The 18,825-nt window shown below is 40.9% G+C and overlaps 1 protein-coding gene across 11 annotated transcripts in view; it reads left to right on the top strand.

Annotated features, from left to right (window-relative positions):
• LOC144603981 (rho GTPase-activating protein 17-like) overlaps positions 1-18,825 on the top strand; it is an 81,716-nt gene that overhangs the window by 40,850 nt on the left and 22,041 nt on the right. For 8 of the 11 annotated variants that reach the window (XR_013548674.1, XM_078417911.1, XM_078417908.1 and 5 more), the window contains exons 5-18: positions 1,823-1,934; positions 2,567-2,643; positions 3,077-3,194; positions 6,126-6,194; positions 6,368-6,449; positions 6,880-7,007; positions 7,471-7,582; positions 8,287-8,368; positions 8,481-8,561; positions 9,421-9,534; positions 13,159-13,250; positions 14,536-14,692; positions 16,023-16,040; positions 16,619-16,837. Coding sequence is in view for 10 of the 11 variants with exons in the window: in XM_078417911.1 (XP_078274037.1) it covers positions 1,823-1,934; positions 2,567-2,643; positions 3,077-3,194; positions 6,126-6,194; positions 6,368-6,449; positions 6,880-7,007; positions 7,471-7,582; positions 8,287-8,368; positions 8,481-8,561; positions 9,421-9,534; positions 13,159-13,250; positions 14,536-14,692; positions 16,023-16,040; positions 16,619-16,837 (1,461 nt within the window). In the remaining variant the exon portion in view is untranslated. The remainder of the gene's footprint in view (positions 1-1,822; positions 1,935-2,566; positions 2,644-3,076; positions 3,195-6,125; positions 6,195-6,367; positions 6,450-6,879; positions 7,008-7,470; positions 7,583-8,286; positions 8,369-8,480; positions 8,562-9,420; positions 9,535-13,158; positions 13,251-14,535; positions 14,693-16,022; positions 16,041-16,618; positions 16,838-18,825) is intronic. The other 3 variants (XM_078417904.1, XM_078417903.1, XM_078417907.1) reach the window with 3 other exon arrangements.

The following is an 18,825-nucleotide window of genomic DNA, read 5'->3' as shown; positions in this document are numbered from 1 at the left end:
TGGAATGCCTCCGAGATCAGTGCTGGGCCCTTTGCTGTTTGTGGTTTATATGGATGAGAAAGCACAAGGCATGATTAGCAAGTTTGCAGATGACAATAAAGTGGGTGGCATCATGGATAGTGAAAAAGTTTATTGCAGCAGGATCTTGATCAGTTGGGCGGGTGGGCGGAGGAATGACGAATGGAGTTTAATACAGATAGGTGCGACCTGCTGAGTTACTCCAGCATTTTGTGTCTACCTAGGTGCGAGGTATTACATTTTGGGACGTCAAAACAAGGCAGGACCTTCACAATGAATGGCAGGGCTCTGGTGAGTGTTATGGAGCAGATGGATCAAGGAGTGCAGGTATATAGTCCCTTGAAAGTGGCATCACAGGTAGATAGGGTGGGCAAGAAAGCTTTTGGCACATTGGCCTTCATTAGTCAGAGAATTGAGTACAGAAGTTGGGAGGTTATGTTGCAATTATATAAGACATTGGTGTGGTCACGTTTGGAGTATTGTATTTAGTTTTGGTATAGGAAAGATGTGGTTAAGCTGGAAAGGGTACAGCGAAGACTTACGACGATGTGGCTGGACTCGAGGGCCTGAGCTCTTGGGAGAGGTTGAGCAGGCTAGACTATTCCTTGGAGCGTAGCAGGATGAGAGGTGGTCTTATTAGAGGTGTATAAGATCATGAGGGGATTAGATAGAGTAAATGCACAGAGACTTTTACCCAGAGTAGGGGAATCAAGAACCAGAGGACATAGGTTTAAGGTGAGGGGGAAAGATTTAATAGGAACGTGAGGAGCAACTTTTACACAAAAGGGTGGTGGGTGTATGGAACATGCTGCCAGAGGAAATAGTTGAGGCAGGTATGATCACAATGTTTAAATCCGATTAAATCTTGTTCCTCTCACCATAAACATATATCCCTTTATTTTTAATTCTCCTAATCTGGGTAGACACTGTGCATTCACCATATCTGTCCCTTCTTGATTTTATAGAAATCTAAGAACACTCATCAGCCTCCTGAGCTCCAACGAATACAGTCATAGCCTGCCTAACCTCTCTCTATAGCTAAGCCCCTCAAGGAGTGGCAACATTCTCATAAATCTTCTCTGTACCCTTTTCAGGTTAAGAAAATTTATGCTTAACCTTGCCTTCCTCATTTTGCATCCAAGATCTCATATATTGGAATCAATTCAGCCAGGCCATTCATGTAATCGAAGCATGAAGATGGACTGTTACTGGGACACTTAATGTGGTAAAAGTATGTAGCTTTATTATAAATAACATTAACAAACTAGAGCAAAACAAATGCTATAGTTTTTTAAAACCCATTGCAGCAACTGCTGCCCCTCAGATGAACAGGCATCGCTGATTCTGTGGTCACTGACAGCATAGCAAATATTGGCCTTCCTCTCTCATTCCATTTCACCTTTGTTCTTCACTCATTTCTTATTTGGAATCTGTAGGCACCCACATCTCTTGTCCTTCTCTCATTACTACCAACAGATTCCTTTTTCTTCCCAATACCAAAAGGCTGGAATTTTCCCACTCAATGGAGAAAGAGTAAAAAGAAAGTGCAGATATCACAGTGAGGAGGTGACTGAGGAGACTCACTGTGATGGATGTTTCTGTTTCTTTTTTGTTTCCCTTGTGTGGGTTGTGATTGTGTGTGGAATTGTTTATTTTTATTGCTCTACTGCTGGACTGTGGGTGACCTTTCATTTCACTGCACAACTTGTATGTGTATGTGACAAATAAACTTGACTTGACTTGACTTTTTCAAAAGCAGATTCACAGTAATACTTTGTAATCATTTGTAAACATTTGGTTTCAGGAAATTGCTGGAACCATGTAGTGAAGCAGAGAATAAACTGGCATTTGAACTTGCTAATTATGAATTTCAAATTGAGAAAGATATCCTTGATCCATTCAGCAATTTAGCAGAGGTGAGTAAAAAAAGATGTGTTGCTCGTTTTGTCTCTGCACTGCAGAAATGTTAACATTTATCTCCAGTTTTCTCTTTGTGAGTCACTCAGCTTTTGAATACTCTTTGACCTGTGAGCAATGCTCCAACTCCTGGAATGGAAATGGTGACTTTTTTTGTTTTCAGTTTTAAAGATACAACATGGAAACTAGCCATTCGGCCCACCAAGATCGCGCTGAACAGTGATTCCCCCGTACACTAACACCATCCTACACACACTCGGGACAATTTACAATTTTACCAAGCCGATTAGCCTACAAACGTTTACAACTTTGGAGTGTGGGAGGAAACTGGAGCTCCCAGAGAAAATCCACGTAGGTCACGGGGAGAACTTACAAACTCCGTACAGACAGCACCCATAGTCAAGATCAAACCTGGGTCTCGGGCGCTATAAGGCAACAGCTCTACCGCTGCGCCACTGTGCCATCCAGATGTCAGATGTCTTGACACCTGAACGCTAAACTTTTAGATCAAGAGCCACCCATATTCGTTAGCTGCTCAAAGCATGTGAAACCATCTGGAATTATATAGGAAGCCTGTCTTATTGGAATTATCTTTAAAAAATTCTACTTGTCTTTATATATCTTTTTAAAGATGGAGATTCCTAACATTCAGAAGCAGAGGAAACAGTTGGCTAAACTTGTACTTGACTGGGATTCAGCAAAAATGCGGTAATGTTTTTAAAATTGTACTTTGACTGAACCATGCAATTATCATTTCAAACCAATGGTGAGGAATTTATTGATGTATGCAAGTAGTTTGTTAGCCAGTTGTGTGTTTTCATCTCTGACATTAGTGATTATACCAATCAAAGGATCATTGCTGATCCATTATGATCATTCAAATCAAAAGGAGGCTTATTTCAATAAAAGACAATCTATGCTGGGGTTTGTAAAAGATGAGAAATTTCGTTTTCATGACACTATTTCGTTTGGTTCCAAAGAGTGCTCAGCATAATTTTATTTGAGCAACAGAGGGCAAATTTGCATCTGGGCCTAAAGAAAAACATGCAGTGGATTAAGTTTAGCCAAAGGACTGTTGTGACTGCTTGATGTGCTGCCCAGTTTGGAACTTAAAGTAAATACATGGCCTGTTTTATTTCAGGTATAATCAAGCACACAAAGCCGCATTTTCAGGAGCCAATTTTCAGGCAGTAGCAGCGAAGATCGACTCGCTCAGGGAGGAAATGGATGAAGCTGGAAATAAAGTGGAACTCTGTAAAGTAGGTTTGTTTAGTTTAGAGAAACAGGGCCCTCGGCCCACCGAGTCCACGCCGACCATTCATTACACGTACACTAATTCTATGTTATCCCACTTTCGTATCTTATGCACTCAAGGCAATTTATAGAAGCCAGTTAACCTACAAACCTGCAATTCTTTGGAATGTTGGAGGCAGCCAGAGGACCTGCACGATCACTTTTGTTAGTTTAGAGGTACAGCATGGAAACAGGCCCTTCGGCCTACTAAATCCATGCCGGCCATCATTCAACCATTCACTTAATTCTTTGTTATCTCACTTTCTCATCCACTCCCTACATACCAGAGGCAATTTACAGTGGTCAATTAACCTATAAACCCGTACGTCTTCGCGATTTTTGGATGAAACTGCAGATTGCAGAGGAGATCCATGCGGTCACAGGGAGAGCGTACAAACTCCGTACAGACAGCACCCATAGTCAGAATTCAAAAACGGGTCTCTGGCGCAGAGGCAGCAGCTCTGTCATTTCACCACTGTGCGGCCTGATTTGTGTGGCAGTCCGAATGCAAAAACCAAAATGTACTTTTGGATAATCAAAGCCTGATGTTTAAACTCCCATTTTGATTTGGGTGCACCGGTTATGATTGTTTTATATTCACAGCCAGCCTATTTAGTTCATTTTTATTGTGAGGGATGTGCTAGTTCTAAACTTTTACGTTATTTCCATTACAGACAAAATATGATATTTTTTGCATGATATTTTTTATTTCTTGCAAATTCTGAGGGAATCAGCAATGATTTATTTGAGAAGTATTTGTCTTTGGGCATTTTGGTTTATACATTTTGGAGATCAGGGCTTAACTGGCCAGGATTTGTTGACCATTGCTTTGTTGAGCCACCTTCTTAATCTGCTGTAATCCTTTAGGTAACAGTACTATTGGATATGGAGCAACAGGATTTGCACCCAATAACTACAAAGTAATAATGCATTTTTCAGGCAGGATGGTTTATGGCCTCAAAGGTGACCAACAAGTGGAGATGCTCCACTGTGCCTTTTTTCTCTTGCCCTGGTGCAGGTTGGAGAAATTGACTTGATGAATGTTGGAGGTGTGGGGTGGATTGGCTGATTGCTATGTTAATGTAGAACAATACAGCACAATAACGTGTGTACAGCCTGTAACATGATACCATGGGTTTTTTGAGGAGATTGATGGATTTACGGCGGTGGATGTTTTAGATATGGATTTTAGTAAGGCTTTTGATAAGGTCCGTCATGGTAGGCTGATCCAGAAGATTAAGAGGCACGGGATTCACAGTGACTTAGTCGTTTGGATTGAGAGAAGACAAAGGGTGGACATTCTGGTTGGAGGTCTCTGACCAGTGGAGTTCCACAGAGATCCGTGCTGGGACCTCTTCTGTTTGTGATATATACATATGACCTGGACATAAATGTAGGTAGTTTGGTGAGTAAGTTTGCTGATGGCACTGTAATTGGAGGAGCTGTCAGAAGATATAGTGGGATACAGATCAGCTGCAGAAAAAGGTGGGAAAATGGCAGATGGAGTTTAACTCGAGCGGGTGTGAGGTGTTGCACTTTGAGAGGTTGTAGGGTAGGAGAGAGTATATAGTTAATGGCAAAACTCTTAACAGCATTGATGTGCAGGGAGATCATGGAATCTCAAGTTCATAGCACACTAAAGATGGCAGCACAAGTAAAGAAGGTGTATGGTATGCTTGCTTTCATTGCTGCATTGAATATAAGAGTCAGGAAGCCATGATGCAGCTTTATAGAACTTTGATTAGGCTGCATTTGGAGTTCTGGTTGCCCCATTGCAGGAAAGATGTGGAGGCTTTGGAGAGGGTGCAGAGGAGATTTACCAGAATGCTGCCTCTATAGACAGTTTCAGCTCAAGGGAGAGGTTGGATGGACTTGGATTGTTTTCTCTGGAACGTTGGAGGTTGAGGGAAGGTTGGGGGGGCACGGTGTGCAGCGGTAGAGTTGCTGTCTTACAGCGAATGCAGCGCCGTCCGACCCGGGTTCGATCCTGATTAGGGGTGCTGTCTGTACGGAGTTTGTACGTTCTCCCCTTGACCTGCGAGGGTTTTCTCCGAGATCTTCGGTTTCCTCCCACACTCCAAAGACGCATAGGTATGTAGGTTAATTGGCTTGGTAAATGTAAAAATTGTCCCAAGTGTGTGTAGGACAGTGTTAATAAGCGGGGATTGCTCATTGGCACGGACCCGGTGGTCCGAAGGGGCTGTTTCTGCGCTGTATCTCTAAACTAAACATGACAGAAGTATATAAAATTTATGAGAGGCATATATAGGGTAGATAGTCAAAATCTTTTTCCCAGGGTGTAAATGTCCCACTCTAGAGGGCATAGCTATGTGTGTGTGGGGGGGAGGAGTTTTTTTTTTACACAGAGTGGTGGGGGCTTGGAACACATTGCCAGGAGTGGTGGTGAAAGCGGATATTATAATGGTGTTTTAGAGGCTTTTGGATGGGCACATGTAAGTGCAGGGAATAGAGGGAAATGGATCATGCACAGGCTAATGAGATCAGTTAAGCTCGGCATTATGTTCGGCACCAACATTGTGGAACAAAGGGCCCATTCCTAAGCTGTACTGTTCTATGTTCAATTTGGTTTTGAAATCTTAAAATCCTAGCGTCCCTCATCTGGTGGTACAGCAGCTAAGGCAATCTTAAAACTCTAGCAAGAAAAGATAAGGTGTGCTCCTTGATCACATCATCTGTATTGATATTTGTTTTAGTGAGTATTACAGATAGTTATTCTTAAATGTAAAGCAATTTGCAACCACCAGGCCAATCTGAATATTCAAGCTTTGTATGTCATCAACTAGTAGTTTAGTATTGCTAATCTATTTTCCTATCTATTGTGCATTATCTGAGAAGCTGGCTATTTGTATGCAATTACAAAGGCTCTCTGTCCACAGGATCAACTTGCAGCTGATATGTACAACTTTATTTCCAAAGAAGGTGATTATGCAAGATATTTTGTAACGGTAAGCACTGGCACTGACTCTTTGTAAGCATTTAGCTCTTTGTTACATTCATTTAATTTAACATTTTGATTTGTTAAGATTTGGCAGAGCTGCATTTGACAAATTCGAGTTAATACTTTGGTAAGTACTGAAGCTAATGGAATTTTTGTTGACAATATGGTTTCTGTTCCCAGTTACTGGAAGCACAAGCAGATTACCATAGAAAATCACTAGCAGTCTTAGATCGAGTTCTTCCAATAATCCAAACCCAGCAAGGTATTGCAGCATTTTATCAGCTTGTTTTTTTTGTTCACTTTTTTTACACCCTTTGGATAAGTATCTATTCTATAATTTTATCAGCTGTTTTTCCAACAAAGCGTTTAGTTTTTGTCTGCTGATTATTGTTAATGCTGATTAGTATAGATTGTTAATATTTTTTTCTATTTTAATTTCATGGCTGATTAACTGAAACAGTGGTAGGTGATGATTGATTTAATTATTTTAAATAAAGAGCCTTTGAACAGCTTTGTATCAGTTATTTATTCAAGTAATCTGTATACTAAATAAATATTTTAAATATTAGAGACCAAGTTAAACATCTGAGACATCACAGGTCCAAAAAATATATTTGTGGAGATGAATGCATTGATTTGTTTACTGGGTTAATTTGCTTTGGTTTCTTTTGTCTCGGTTTAATTTCTGCCAGATACATGGACAGAGAAGCCTGCATTTGGAACGGCACTGGAAGAACACCTGAAGCGCAGTGGTCGTGAGATAGCTCTTCCGATTGAGGCTTGTGTAATGATGCTGTTAGAAACTGGTATGAAAGAGGAGGTGGGTATTAATTGCCTAAAACATATAAACATGCATGGTGAAAATTCTTATTTTCATTCTCAGATACCTGCCATCCCTACTTCCATCTTTCTTTCAAGATCATAATTGAATCTTATGTTCATCAGGAACAGAAATAAATGATTTCCTTTAATCAATTGTACCATTTGAATCATGGATCATCCGGTTGCGAAACTTTCTATATCGCAGGGTACCTTTTATCAAAATCTCCATTATGAAAGGTGTAATTATGTTCATCATACTGCGCAGAGTGCCCATTGAAATTTGGGATCATTTTCATGCATGCAATATGATAGGCCCAAAGCATGATGCACTCATGATACCATGCATGTAACATTTTGGGCCATATTTATTATGATGATCATATTTTGGTGCAGTCTGTAAAAATCTTGTGTTTTGTAAATTATTTTTGTTTGGGTAATGAAAATTCCTTATTGTAATACAGGGCCTTTTCCGGATTGCTCCCGGAGCCTCCAAACTGAAAAAACTAAAAGCTGCACTGGATTGCTCTACTTCCCAGCTTGAGGAGTTTTATTCTGACCCACATGCAGTTGCAGGTGGGTGTACAACGTAAAAGTCAATACGTTTTGGAAGTAAATAGAACAGTTAGTATATATGAAAAATGTGATTCCCAAAATGGGTTTTGGGATGAAATGGGTGAATGGTTTAACTTGGCTACCTGAGCCTTCTACCCAAGACATTAGGTATTTTTCCCTCTCCACAGATGCTGCCTGACCTGCTGATTGTTTCCAACATTTTCTGCTTTTATTTCAGACTTCCACAAGGTGCAGTTATAGGTGCTTTTCATGACATTTAATGTGTTCACACATTTCAGCAGTGTTAGACTTTGGATAGACATTAATAGAGAGAATAATTTGAAAGAGTTAGCGTTAATATTCTTTCAATATTAACAACATCCATTAATTGGGAAATCAATCGAGGTGACAATTTAGAATGTAGAGTTTTGGGATGGTGTACCAGTAAACAGTGGTCCGCTTTGAGCTGCTTTCTGACAATATTCAGTTGATTATATTCAGGATACTGAATGTTAATTGGTGGGACCGTGAATCACAAATTCTGGATGTGGGGAAACTTTGGAATAGTAATATTTCAATTTATTACTTCATGTTGACTGTTGTTATTAAATATAGCATGCATTATGTACATGGAGAGGCATCTCCTAAAAAGAAAAATGTACTTGTTTAGGTGATGCACCTAATGGCCTGTTAGTTACTGATAGTCGGTGTCTCTTTGCCTTCAGGTGCCTTAAAATCATATCTGAGAGAACTTCCCGAACCTTTAATGACATTCCAGCTCTACGATGAGTGGTTCCAGGCTGCGAGGTGAGAGCTAATACCTCATCCTGCACATTTACTCTTGGTTTTGCACAATGTAATTTTTGGAAACGGTCCATTTTCCAGTGAACACTCACTAACATTGATTTTATCCCCTCAGTGTGCCAGAACCAGACAAGAAACTCCAAGCCCTCTGGTTAATCTGCAGCAAAATGCCAAAGTCCCACAGTTCTAACTTCAGGTAGAGTTTCTCAACCATAAAAAAAAATAAGTGAAGAGAGTACCATACTTCAGCTGAATATTTTCAATGAGTAAAATTAGATATTTCAGAAATTCTGGTGCTCCTGTGCTAGACTGATTTTGCAACAAGGTGCCACTGACTGCTGTAGCGCAGCCTCCACATCACAACTCCCAGCCACTGAGTGATAGAATGTAGGGGCTGTTGATGGGATAATGGGAAGTATAAAATAGGATGGGTGTCAATGGATGCTTGATATGTGACATGAGCTTTGGCGAAAGGGCCAGTTTCTATGCTGTTTGACTCTTGCTCAATTATTTCCAGAAAAATAAATGAGATTTAATTTCCAAAACCAATCATGCTCATCATGCATTCCTTTTGTTTGAGTGCTTCCTGAAGTATCTGGATGGTTTTATTGAGGGCGTTATACTGTGCTTGAGATTATCCTGTTGTAATTGGATTCTTTATGTGAATTGCCTGAATACTCTGCAGTTCTGTGAAGGGCCTTGCATGGTTGCTTTGTGAGACACATTAAGGGGGTTGAGGCATTAAAGGAACTTCTCTGGAAACTGCCCATTTTGGAGCAAGTGTATATATGGTGGTTTGGGAGACAAGGGCTGCCTCCTGTGTTCGTTAGCAGCTTCCAATGGAACACCGTCATCTTTAGGAGACCCAGCTTGGTTATTATTATGGTGATTCAGTAAATGTAAGGAAATGAAAGAGGAGCCAGAATGCCCCTTTTTAAAACTTTTAACAATCGTAGTGATGTAAATACGTTGAAGAGATTGGTTGAATTTGCAAACTTTAATATTCAACATAAAATGTTTCCAGAATTGTAACTGAAGTTGTTATCTTTGAACAGGTATCTTATAAAATTTCTCTCAAAACTTGCACAATATAGTGAGATGAACAAAATGACTCACAGCAACATTGCAATTGTGCTGGGACCCAACCTACTATGGGCTAAAAACGAAGGGTAAGTGTGTTGCTGCTTTTATAGTGAGGTGCTGCCTGGCTTTAATTTTCGGAGGAGAGCTAAATAAATGAAAATGCTTCAATTTCGCAGACAGAAAAAGCAAGCTATGTATTAAAGTAAAAAAACAGTTCCTTAGAACCTCTGAAATCCTGAGAAACAAAATTATTCATGGCTGTATTGATCAAGGTAACTTTCTTCCTGAAATAAAACACAAAATACTGGAAATATTTGGTGGATCAGGCAGCATCTGTACAGGACCCTTCATCAATTCTTTCCTACTCTTTTTATTAAAGGATTCACAGGAGTAAAAATTTAGGATTTTTCTTCCCACTTAAACTGATTAACTGGTGTTACACATAATGTGTCAGACATGTGCTTTTTGTTTTGACCATCTGATCAAGGCCATATATGTTCTATCTTCTATCACTTACATTTAGGGCATATACAGTATGATCAGTTCCATCAAGTAATCAGTGCAGAGTTGATATTAACTGGGTACTGACCTCCCTGCTTTGATATTTATTCTGAAATACGAGATACTAAGGGGACTGAATTTCAGCACTGGTGTGGAAATAGATTTTAAATTCGTGCATAGGAGTTCTGGCATACACAGGCATGTGGTGACATGCAGCAACCCTTCTGTTTATATAATTTACTTTGTTTAAGTTGGCAATGCTGTATTGACAAATTCAATATAAAACAAGGTGGAAAGAACTCATACGGGCGATTAGATTGGGCAAAAGGGTCTTTGGAATGGTTTTGGTGAATCAGATTAAAGAAAATCAACGGCCTGTACCAATGGCCACTGAGACAGACGTAAGATTGACTTTCCAGAGAGTGAGTCCTCAGAAAGCATCTGGTCCGGATGGAGTCCCTGGCCGCGTCCTCGGGGCCTGTGCAGGTCAACTCGCTGAGGTGTTCACAGACATCCTTACCCTCTCACTACTCCATTCTGAGTCCCAACTTGCTTCAAAAAGACAGCGGTCATCCTAGTGCTGAAGAAAAGTAAGGTAGCGTGCCTTGATGACTACCGTCCAGAGGCTCCAAAATTCACTAACGTGAAGTTTTGAGATAATTGAAGCAGATACTATAACAACATTTAAAAGACGTTTGGACAGGCACATGGGTAGGAAAGGTTGAGAGGGATATGGGCCAAAAGCAGGCAGGTGGGATGTAGTGCAAATTGTACATCTTGATTGATATGGGCAAGTTGTGCTGCAAGGTGTGTTTCCATGCTCTATGATTCTTAGGTGCTGGTGATGGCGCACACTAGCTTCAGTCTCCCAGCCACCCTTGATCCACTGCAGTTTGCTTACCGTCATAATAGGTCGACTGCAGACGCCATCTCCCTGGCCCTAAACTCATCTTTAGATCCCTACATTAGACTCCCATTTATCAACTATAGCTCTGCCTTCAACACCATAATCCCATTCAAACTCGTGTCTAAACTCCAGGACCTAGGAATCAGCTCTCCCCCCTTTATGACTGGATCCTCGACATCTGACCCACAGACCTCAATCAGTGCGGATAGGTGACAAAACCTGCTCTGCAATAGCTCTCAACACATACTATACTCCCTTTACACTAACAAGTATACGACCAAATTCAGCTGGAATTCCATCTCCGGGTTTGAAATCCACACCACTGTGGTGGGCTGAATCATACAGGAATATAGAGCTTTATTGTCATTCGATACCGAGATACCGAACGAAATTACATTTCCAGCAGTCACAGAACACAAAAAAAAAAGAACACTCGACCACAACACAAACATCCATCACAGTGACTCCAAACACCCCCTCACTGTGATGGAAGGCAACAAAACTTCCTCTCTCTTCCCCCATGAACAATGATGAGATGGAGCATCATTCCCTGCTACCTCTTCCCTGCTTCCTCTAGCAGAAGGTCTGGCTCCCGTCTAGCAGAAGCTGGAAAACACGCACTACCATACTCAGGAGCAGCTTCTCCACTTCCATTATCAGGCTTCTGAATGGCCCTTCCATAAGCTAGGGAACTGTTCGATTCACCTCTACCCGATTAAGGACATTTGTCTAAGGAACTAATGCGCTACGATGCTGAGAACTATATTCTTCACTCTCTATCTTCCCCTTTGCTCTATCTATTGTTCTTGAGTTTGACTTGATTGTATCGATGTATGGTATATTTGATCTGTTTTGGATAGCATGGAAATCAAAGCTCTTCACTTAACCTCGGTATATGTGACAATAATAAACCTTACCTAAATAGAGGGTAGCAGCGAGGAAGTAGAACCGCTCAAGGATAAAGGACGGAATTTGTGCTTGGAGTCAGTGGAAATAGGCGAGATACCAAACAGCTACTTTGCATCTGTTTTCACCCAGGGGAGGATATGGAGGACCGTGAGAACAGTGCTGAGAATATTAATATGCAAGAGCAACTTGAGATTAAGAAGGTGGACAAATCTCCAGGGCTTGATGGGATCTATTTCAGGGTATTGAGAGCGGCAAGCGGACAGATTGCAGGAATCTTGACAAAGATCTTTCCGTCTTGCCACAGGTGATGTCCAGGGGGACTGGAGAATAGCCAGTTGTTCCTTTTCCCACCCTGGTCGTCCTACTAGTTCCACTTTTTGCAACCTTGTAGCCCTCTGTTATCTCTTCCCCAGCCAACAATGGGCCATTATGGGCTCCACCCTTCCTTGGTCATCTGGCCCTGCTTTGTTCTGGCCTTTTCTTACCACCAGTTCACTCCCGTCTATTTTCAGTCTGAAGAAGGTTCCTGACCCAAAGTGTCACCCATCCTTTTTCTCCAGAGATGATGCCTGGCCCACTGAGTAACTCCAACAATTTGTGTCTATCTTCGGTAGAAACCAGCAATTGCAGTTCCTTTCTACACATTTTACCAGAATGATGCCTGGATTAGGGGGCGTTAGCTGCAAGAAGAGGTTGGACAGACCTGGATTGTTTTCTTTGGAACATTGGAAGTTGCGAGGAAACATGATAAAAGTATATAAAATTATGATACTTCGGGTACAGCCAGACTCTTTCCAACGATGGAAAAATGAAATACTAGATTTAAAGTGAGAAAGGCGAAGTTTAAAGAAGATGTGCAAGGCATTTTTTGTTTACACAGAGGGTGTTCAGTACTTGGAACATGCTGCTGGGATGATGATGGAGACAGATACAATAGTCACATTTAAGAAACTTTAGGATAGGTATACAGAGAATGAAGGGATATGGATTATATGCAGGTAGATAAGAGTTGGGCTTAGCTTTATATTTATTAGACATTGTGGGGGGAAGGGGCTGTTTCTGTGCTGTCGGTTCCATGTTCTGTGTTCAGATATTGATAACGCAGCACCTTAATTAAAGCAATCGGTACAATCGCCAAATCTGATTGATATTTTAACCGCAAGCTGCAAAACAATTCTCATTCAATGTATTTTCATATATGAAATTTATTTACAATTTGCTGCTAAACAATATTTATTATTTAACCCATGATCTGTATGTGCCTGCAACAAAATTTCAAATTTCTTAAAAGTTGCTGTGGAACCTTTTGCATTTTACAGTTTCAGGATAGGAACTGTGAATAAATTATATAGTCAAGAACATGTAAGAAATTCTTTATTTTCTCATTTTTAAGGATTCCTGCAGACCTGGCTGCAGCTACCTCTGTCCATGTGGTTACAATCATTGAACCATTTATCCAGCATGCTGACTGGTTCTTCCCAGATGGTAAGTACGGCTTGGTGTTTTCTTCCATATTGGTTAGTTTGACATTAGAGTCACTACTTTTTGCTTCTTAGCAATACACAACTTACATTTTTGCGACCACATTAATTTATTCCGACACAGTTTAGAGGTGGTAGCATTCAAGTCAAGTTTATTTGTCACATACACATACACGATGTGCAGTGAAATGAAAGTGGCAATGCCTACGGATTGTGCAAAAAAAAATTAAATTACAATTACAGCATATAAATTCAAATTAATACAGAAAAGAAAATTTAGTCCCTGGAGTTATAATAGTTAACAGTCCTGATGGCCTGTGGGAAGAAACTCCGTCTCATCCTTTCCGTTTTCACAGCATGACAGCGGAGGCGTTTGCCTGACCGTCGCAGATGGAACAGTCCGTTGCTAGGGTGGTAGGGATCCCTCATAATCTTGCTTGCTCTTGATCTGCACCTCCTGATATATAGGTCCTGCAGGGGAGCGAGTGTAGTTCCCATGGTGCATTCTGCCGAACGCACTACTCTCTGCAGGGCCTTCCTGTCCTGGGCAGAGCTGTTCCCAAACCAGACTGTGATGTTGCCGGACAGGATGCTCTCTACAGCCCCAGAGTAGAAGCATTGAAGGATCCTCAGAGACACTCTGAATTTCCTCAGCTGTCTAAGGTGGTAAAGGCACTGCTTTGCCTTACCCACCAGTGCGGCAATGTGTGTTGTCCATGTCAGATCCTCTTTGATGTGGACTCCCAGGTATTTAAAGCTGCTCACCCTATCCACAGTAGACCCATTTATTTCCAGGGGCGTGTACGTCCTTGGATGTTGAGCTCTTCTAAAGTCCACAATCAGCTCCTTAGTATTTTTGACATTCAAGAGGAGGCTATTGTCCCGACACCAGAGTGCCAGATCAGCCACCTCTTCCCGGTAGGCCTTCTCATCGTTGTCGGAGAACCGGCCCACCACCGTGTCATCAGCAAACTTGATGATGGAGTTTGAGCTGAACCTGGCCACACAGTCATGTGTGTGCAGGGAGTACAGTAGGGGGCTAAGAACGCAACCCTGGGGGGATCCTGTGTTCAGGGTGAGGGGGCTGGATATGTGTTCCCCCATCCTGACTACTTGGGGCCTGGCGGTGAGAAAGTCCAGGACCCAGGCACACAGAGGAGTGTTAAGCCCCAGTTCCAGCAGCTTCTCAGCAAGTCTGGTGGGGACTATGGTATTGAAAGCTGAAACATTTTGTAGTCTTTGCCCTATTTGCACAAATATAATTAGTATTTTGTTCCTGTTTGTAACAGACTTGGATTTCAATGTGTCAGGCATGTTTACACCAATGACTCCTGCCAATCAACTTAATAACCTACCCATGTTTGGTGGTGACACTGACAGTAACACACTAGAGAGGAAAAAGCCTATCAGTGTGGCAGCTGTTGAGGATTTATCAAAAAAAGAAAGGTATGTTCCTGTGAAAGAATAGGAATTAAGTAATAATAAGTAATGAACTCATAAAGCTTTATAATCATTTTTATTTGAAGCACCAGTAATGTTAATACAGCAGCCTGTTTGTGTATGTTTCTACAAAAATCAAATTAATAAAGCTTCCTTGGTGGTGACATAACAGAGCACCAACTGAGTTTCTAATTTTCTCGGAATATGGAGTGATGCCCTCCAGTCCTCTTCCTGAAGCCACAAGGCCTTGATTTTATGTTCCAAAAGCACTTCACTCGTGAAGCAGATGGACTGGATTTTATGCTGAAATCTCTATTGGGGTTTCACTTGACAAAGTTATTGAACAAGGATGACCAAAGAAACCACCATTTGTTACAAATGGATGTGCCTTCAATATATAGGAAGGAACTGCAGATGCTGGTTTAAATCGAAGATAGACTCAAAAAGCTGGAGTAACTCAGCAGGTCAGACAGCATCTCTGGAGAAAAGGAATAAGCTACATTTTGTGTCGAGACCCATCTTCACCCAAAATGTCACCTATTCCTTTTCTCCAGAGATGCTGTCTGACCCGCTGAGTTACTCCAGCTTTATGTGTCTATTTTTGCCTTCAATGCATGTAGGGTGTGTATATTGCAGCAACTGAGATAATAGGCAATTAAATGTGGCTGTCCACAAATAGCAGCATCCCAGTTCATCTCAGACTGCAGCAACTGTACTGGTTCTCAGAATAACTTGATTTGCTCTTTGATTTTATTATTCCAACTAAATAACATGCTAAGTTATTAGAATACAACAGGCATTGTATAGACTAGGAAAAATGTTATTTATATACATTTATTTGCCAAAAAATGTTCATTATTTAACCCATGGTGTTTATTAGCTCTGCATACTGTTTACATAAATGGCATAAGTTCTTGCAAAATGATTTTGTTACTAGTGTCTAATGGATTTGTTTCCTCATCTATTTTATAAGGTATTGCCAAGTGATTCACTTTTGAAATAACAGGGAAGATACAAGCCTGTTTACATGCAGTATTTTTCTGTTATTTACACAGGAAATGAAGCAATAAATCAGGAAGTCCTGGTTTCTATAAATATTATTCAATGTGATATGATTTTATGTGTCTATTTAAGTCAGTGTGGCGCTGCATGTATTCTGTACATGTACTTGTGATTCCCATCAGATGAAATAGAGAATTGTTTTAACTGAATTATCTAGTCAACTTTAAGTAATTTCACCAACTGATGATTTAATATAGTTAATTAGAAATAGATAATTAATAATTGTTCTCTCTACGTGCCCCTCTCCTACCAAAAACAACTCACCTCTTTGCAGCATAAGGAAAGTTTCAAGGTATTAAAATGTGTTTTTTCCCCTTTTTCAAATGTTTTGCAGAATGTTTCATTGCTTCGGGGCTCATAATGTGTTGCTAAAACTCTCAGACAGCAAGCCAAAAGGCCCAGTGTGTTCTTTTGAGATCACAGTACTATTTGAATGGCCATGTTTACTTTGCAAGTGGTGTGAAGAAGACTTGTAGAATGTTTTCAAGGGGAATGAAACCTTTCAGAATATTATATATAATATAGCATGTTTCCTTCATCATGTATTGAATCCACCCTAATTAGACAGGGCAGCTGCAAGTGTTGCTTATTTTAAACCCTGATAATTCTCCACATCCTTCTTGTGCCTGTGCTGTGTTTGAAGTTGTCATGTTCAAGTCAAAGCATCTAGTCTCTGAACTGCATGGATTAACTTGTGTACCTGTAAGTCATGACTAAAAGCTTTCTTGCATTCATACGTCTGTAAGTTCAAGCTTTCATTTTGTTGTGCATTCTTTCCCTGTTTTGCAATTTATTGTGGTGCTCTTTGTTGTAGTTTACATGTGTATGCTAGCTGTGACCTGCATGGACCATTTTCTCTCTTTTCTGTAGCCTTGGTGTAAAGATTATTGAGCCTCAGTTGAATCCTCGCAGATCTGGCACTCTGACCAGGAAGCACACATCCCCAACTGTCCAGCCGCCTCCCCCTCCTATCGAGGCTGTCATTGAGCAGCAGCAACCCGGCGTGGGCTTTGACCCTTGCCCAGCCACTGCGCTATCTTCTGCTGCTAGTGTGACAGAGCCTCAGACTCAGGAAGCTGATGAAAACAGGTAAGAAACTGCAAGTTGCAAATAGTTGTACTTCAATCTGGAACCTTTGATCTCTCTATAAAGGATCAGGCATCTAGATATTTTAGCAGAAATCAAGACCTGTCTTTGCCCACAACAAAAACAAGAAAGTAAACATTAGAGTCATAGATTCATAGTCACACAGCATGGAAACAGGCTCTTCGGTCCAACTTGCCCATGCCGACCAAGATGACCCATCTACACTACTACCTGCTCGCGTTTGGCCCATATCTCTTTAAATTTTTCCTATCCAATTTTTCCTGAAATAAATTATAAAATAGGCTTGAACTGAATGGTTCACCCAATTGTATGTACTTGGCAATGGTCCATGTTACATATTGTGGCTGGTGAAGAAAGTTCATCCATGTCAGTGATGTAGAATCCAATAGTGCTCTAACCTATAGAATTAGAAAAGACAGGGCAAACAAGGCTTTCCTGCTCAAGCCACAGTTCACCATTGTTTGAAATACGACTGCCTCTTTGCCTTCAATATTTGATTCAGAGATTATTTCAAATATATATCATTATTTCAACAAAGGGATTTTGTAATTTTTGATTGCAATGGGATTGGTATTTTATTTAACAGTAAAGCATTGATCCATATTCCACTAACCTTGTATATAGTGATATTTCAACTGGTAAGGGTATTTCAAATTATAAATGATTTAGATAATTTATTTGATATTTGACAAAAGAAGCTGTCACTGAACAAATAAATGTAAGTGGTTAAGATTCTGTAAGGTAATGCACCATTACAAACAGTGGTTGGATCAGAATTTGTTCTTCTTAAATAGAAGTGAACACATTTGGGAGAAAAGAGATTGCAGATAGATGAACAGAACTAAAAGGTAGCTCACTGAAATCTAATTTAGCATGCTCCTTATTTGATGGAAAAACTCATCTGACTAGGCTGCACCTGTGTAGGCAAAAAAGATGTATCAATATTTCAGGTTGAACTCATGTATCAGATCTTGGGATGAAGAAGAAAGATGGTCAGTATATAGAAGTGTGGTGGAGAGGTAGAACAGGGGCTGGTAGATGATAGGTGGAACCAGATGGGAGGGGAGTAAAGGGGGATGGGGTGGGATGGTTGGAAAAATGGAAGGTAGACACAAAATGCTGCAGTAACTGAGTGGGTCAGGCAGCATCTCTTGGAGGCAAATAGAACCAGGTATAGGAGGAAGGGATGGAAAAGGTGAAGAAATCTGGGAGAACTCACACTGGGGTATGGGTTACCATAAATTGGAAAACTCAGTATTCATACCATTGTGCCACCCAATCAGAATTTGAGGTGGTGTTCCAATTGGCATTTGGCCTCGTGATGACAGTAGAGTCGGCCAAAAACAGACAGGATGGTGTGGGAATGGGAAGGGGAGATGTAATTACATGCAACACAGAGCTCCAGGCAGCCACTGCAGTGACAGTGCAGGTGCTCTGCAAAATGGTGGCCTAGTCTATGTTTAGTCTCATCAATATAGGGGACCAAATTGCAAGCTCCAGATAATGTGGATGAGGTTGGACAATGCATGTGAATCGCTATCTCATGTGGAAGGGCCATTTTGGTAACCAGATTTGATGAAGGAGGAGGTATAGAGACAAGTGTTGCACCTCCTTGCATTGGAAAGTGCCACGGCCTAGAGAAGGGTAGGTGGTAGGGAAGGGATGAGTGGATCAGAGAGACACGCAGTGAGTGTTCCCTGCAGTGAACAAAGAGGTTGATGGGAAGAAATGACTGGCAGATGTGGTTAATGGTAATATGCTGGATATGTGGTGAAAGGTGAGGTTTTGGGGAAACTCCATCTTTGCTTTGTCAGAGGAGGATGATGGTAAGAGTAGACCTGTGGAAATGGTGGATGTACGTGACGTGATAATCAACTATGGCAGAGAGGAGGTCACATTTCCCGAAGAAACGACATTTCAAATACATTATGGGCAGTGTATCACTGTGTTACAGCAGTTTGGATATCATA

This window comes from Rhinoraja longicauda, chromosome 21 (genome assembly GCF_053455715.1).
Source record: "Rhinoraja longicauda isolate Sanriku21f chromosome 21, sRhiLon1.1, whole genome shotgun sequence".
NCBI lineage: Eukaryota > Metazoa > Chordata > Chondrichthyes > Rajiformes > Arhynchobatidae > Rhinoraja > Rhinoraja longicauda.
This window is presented reverse-complemented; position numbering and strand designations above follow the sequence as displayed.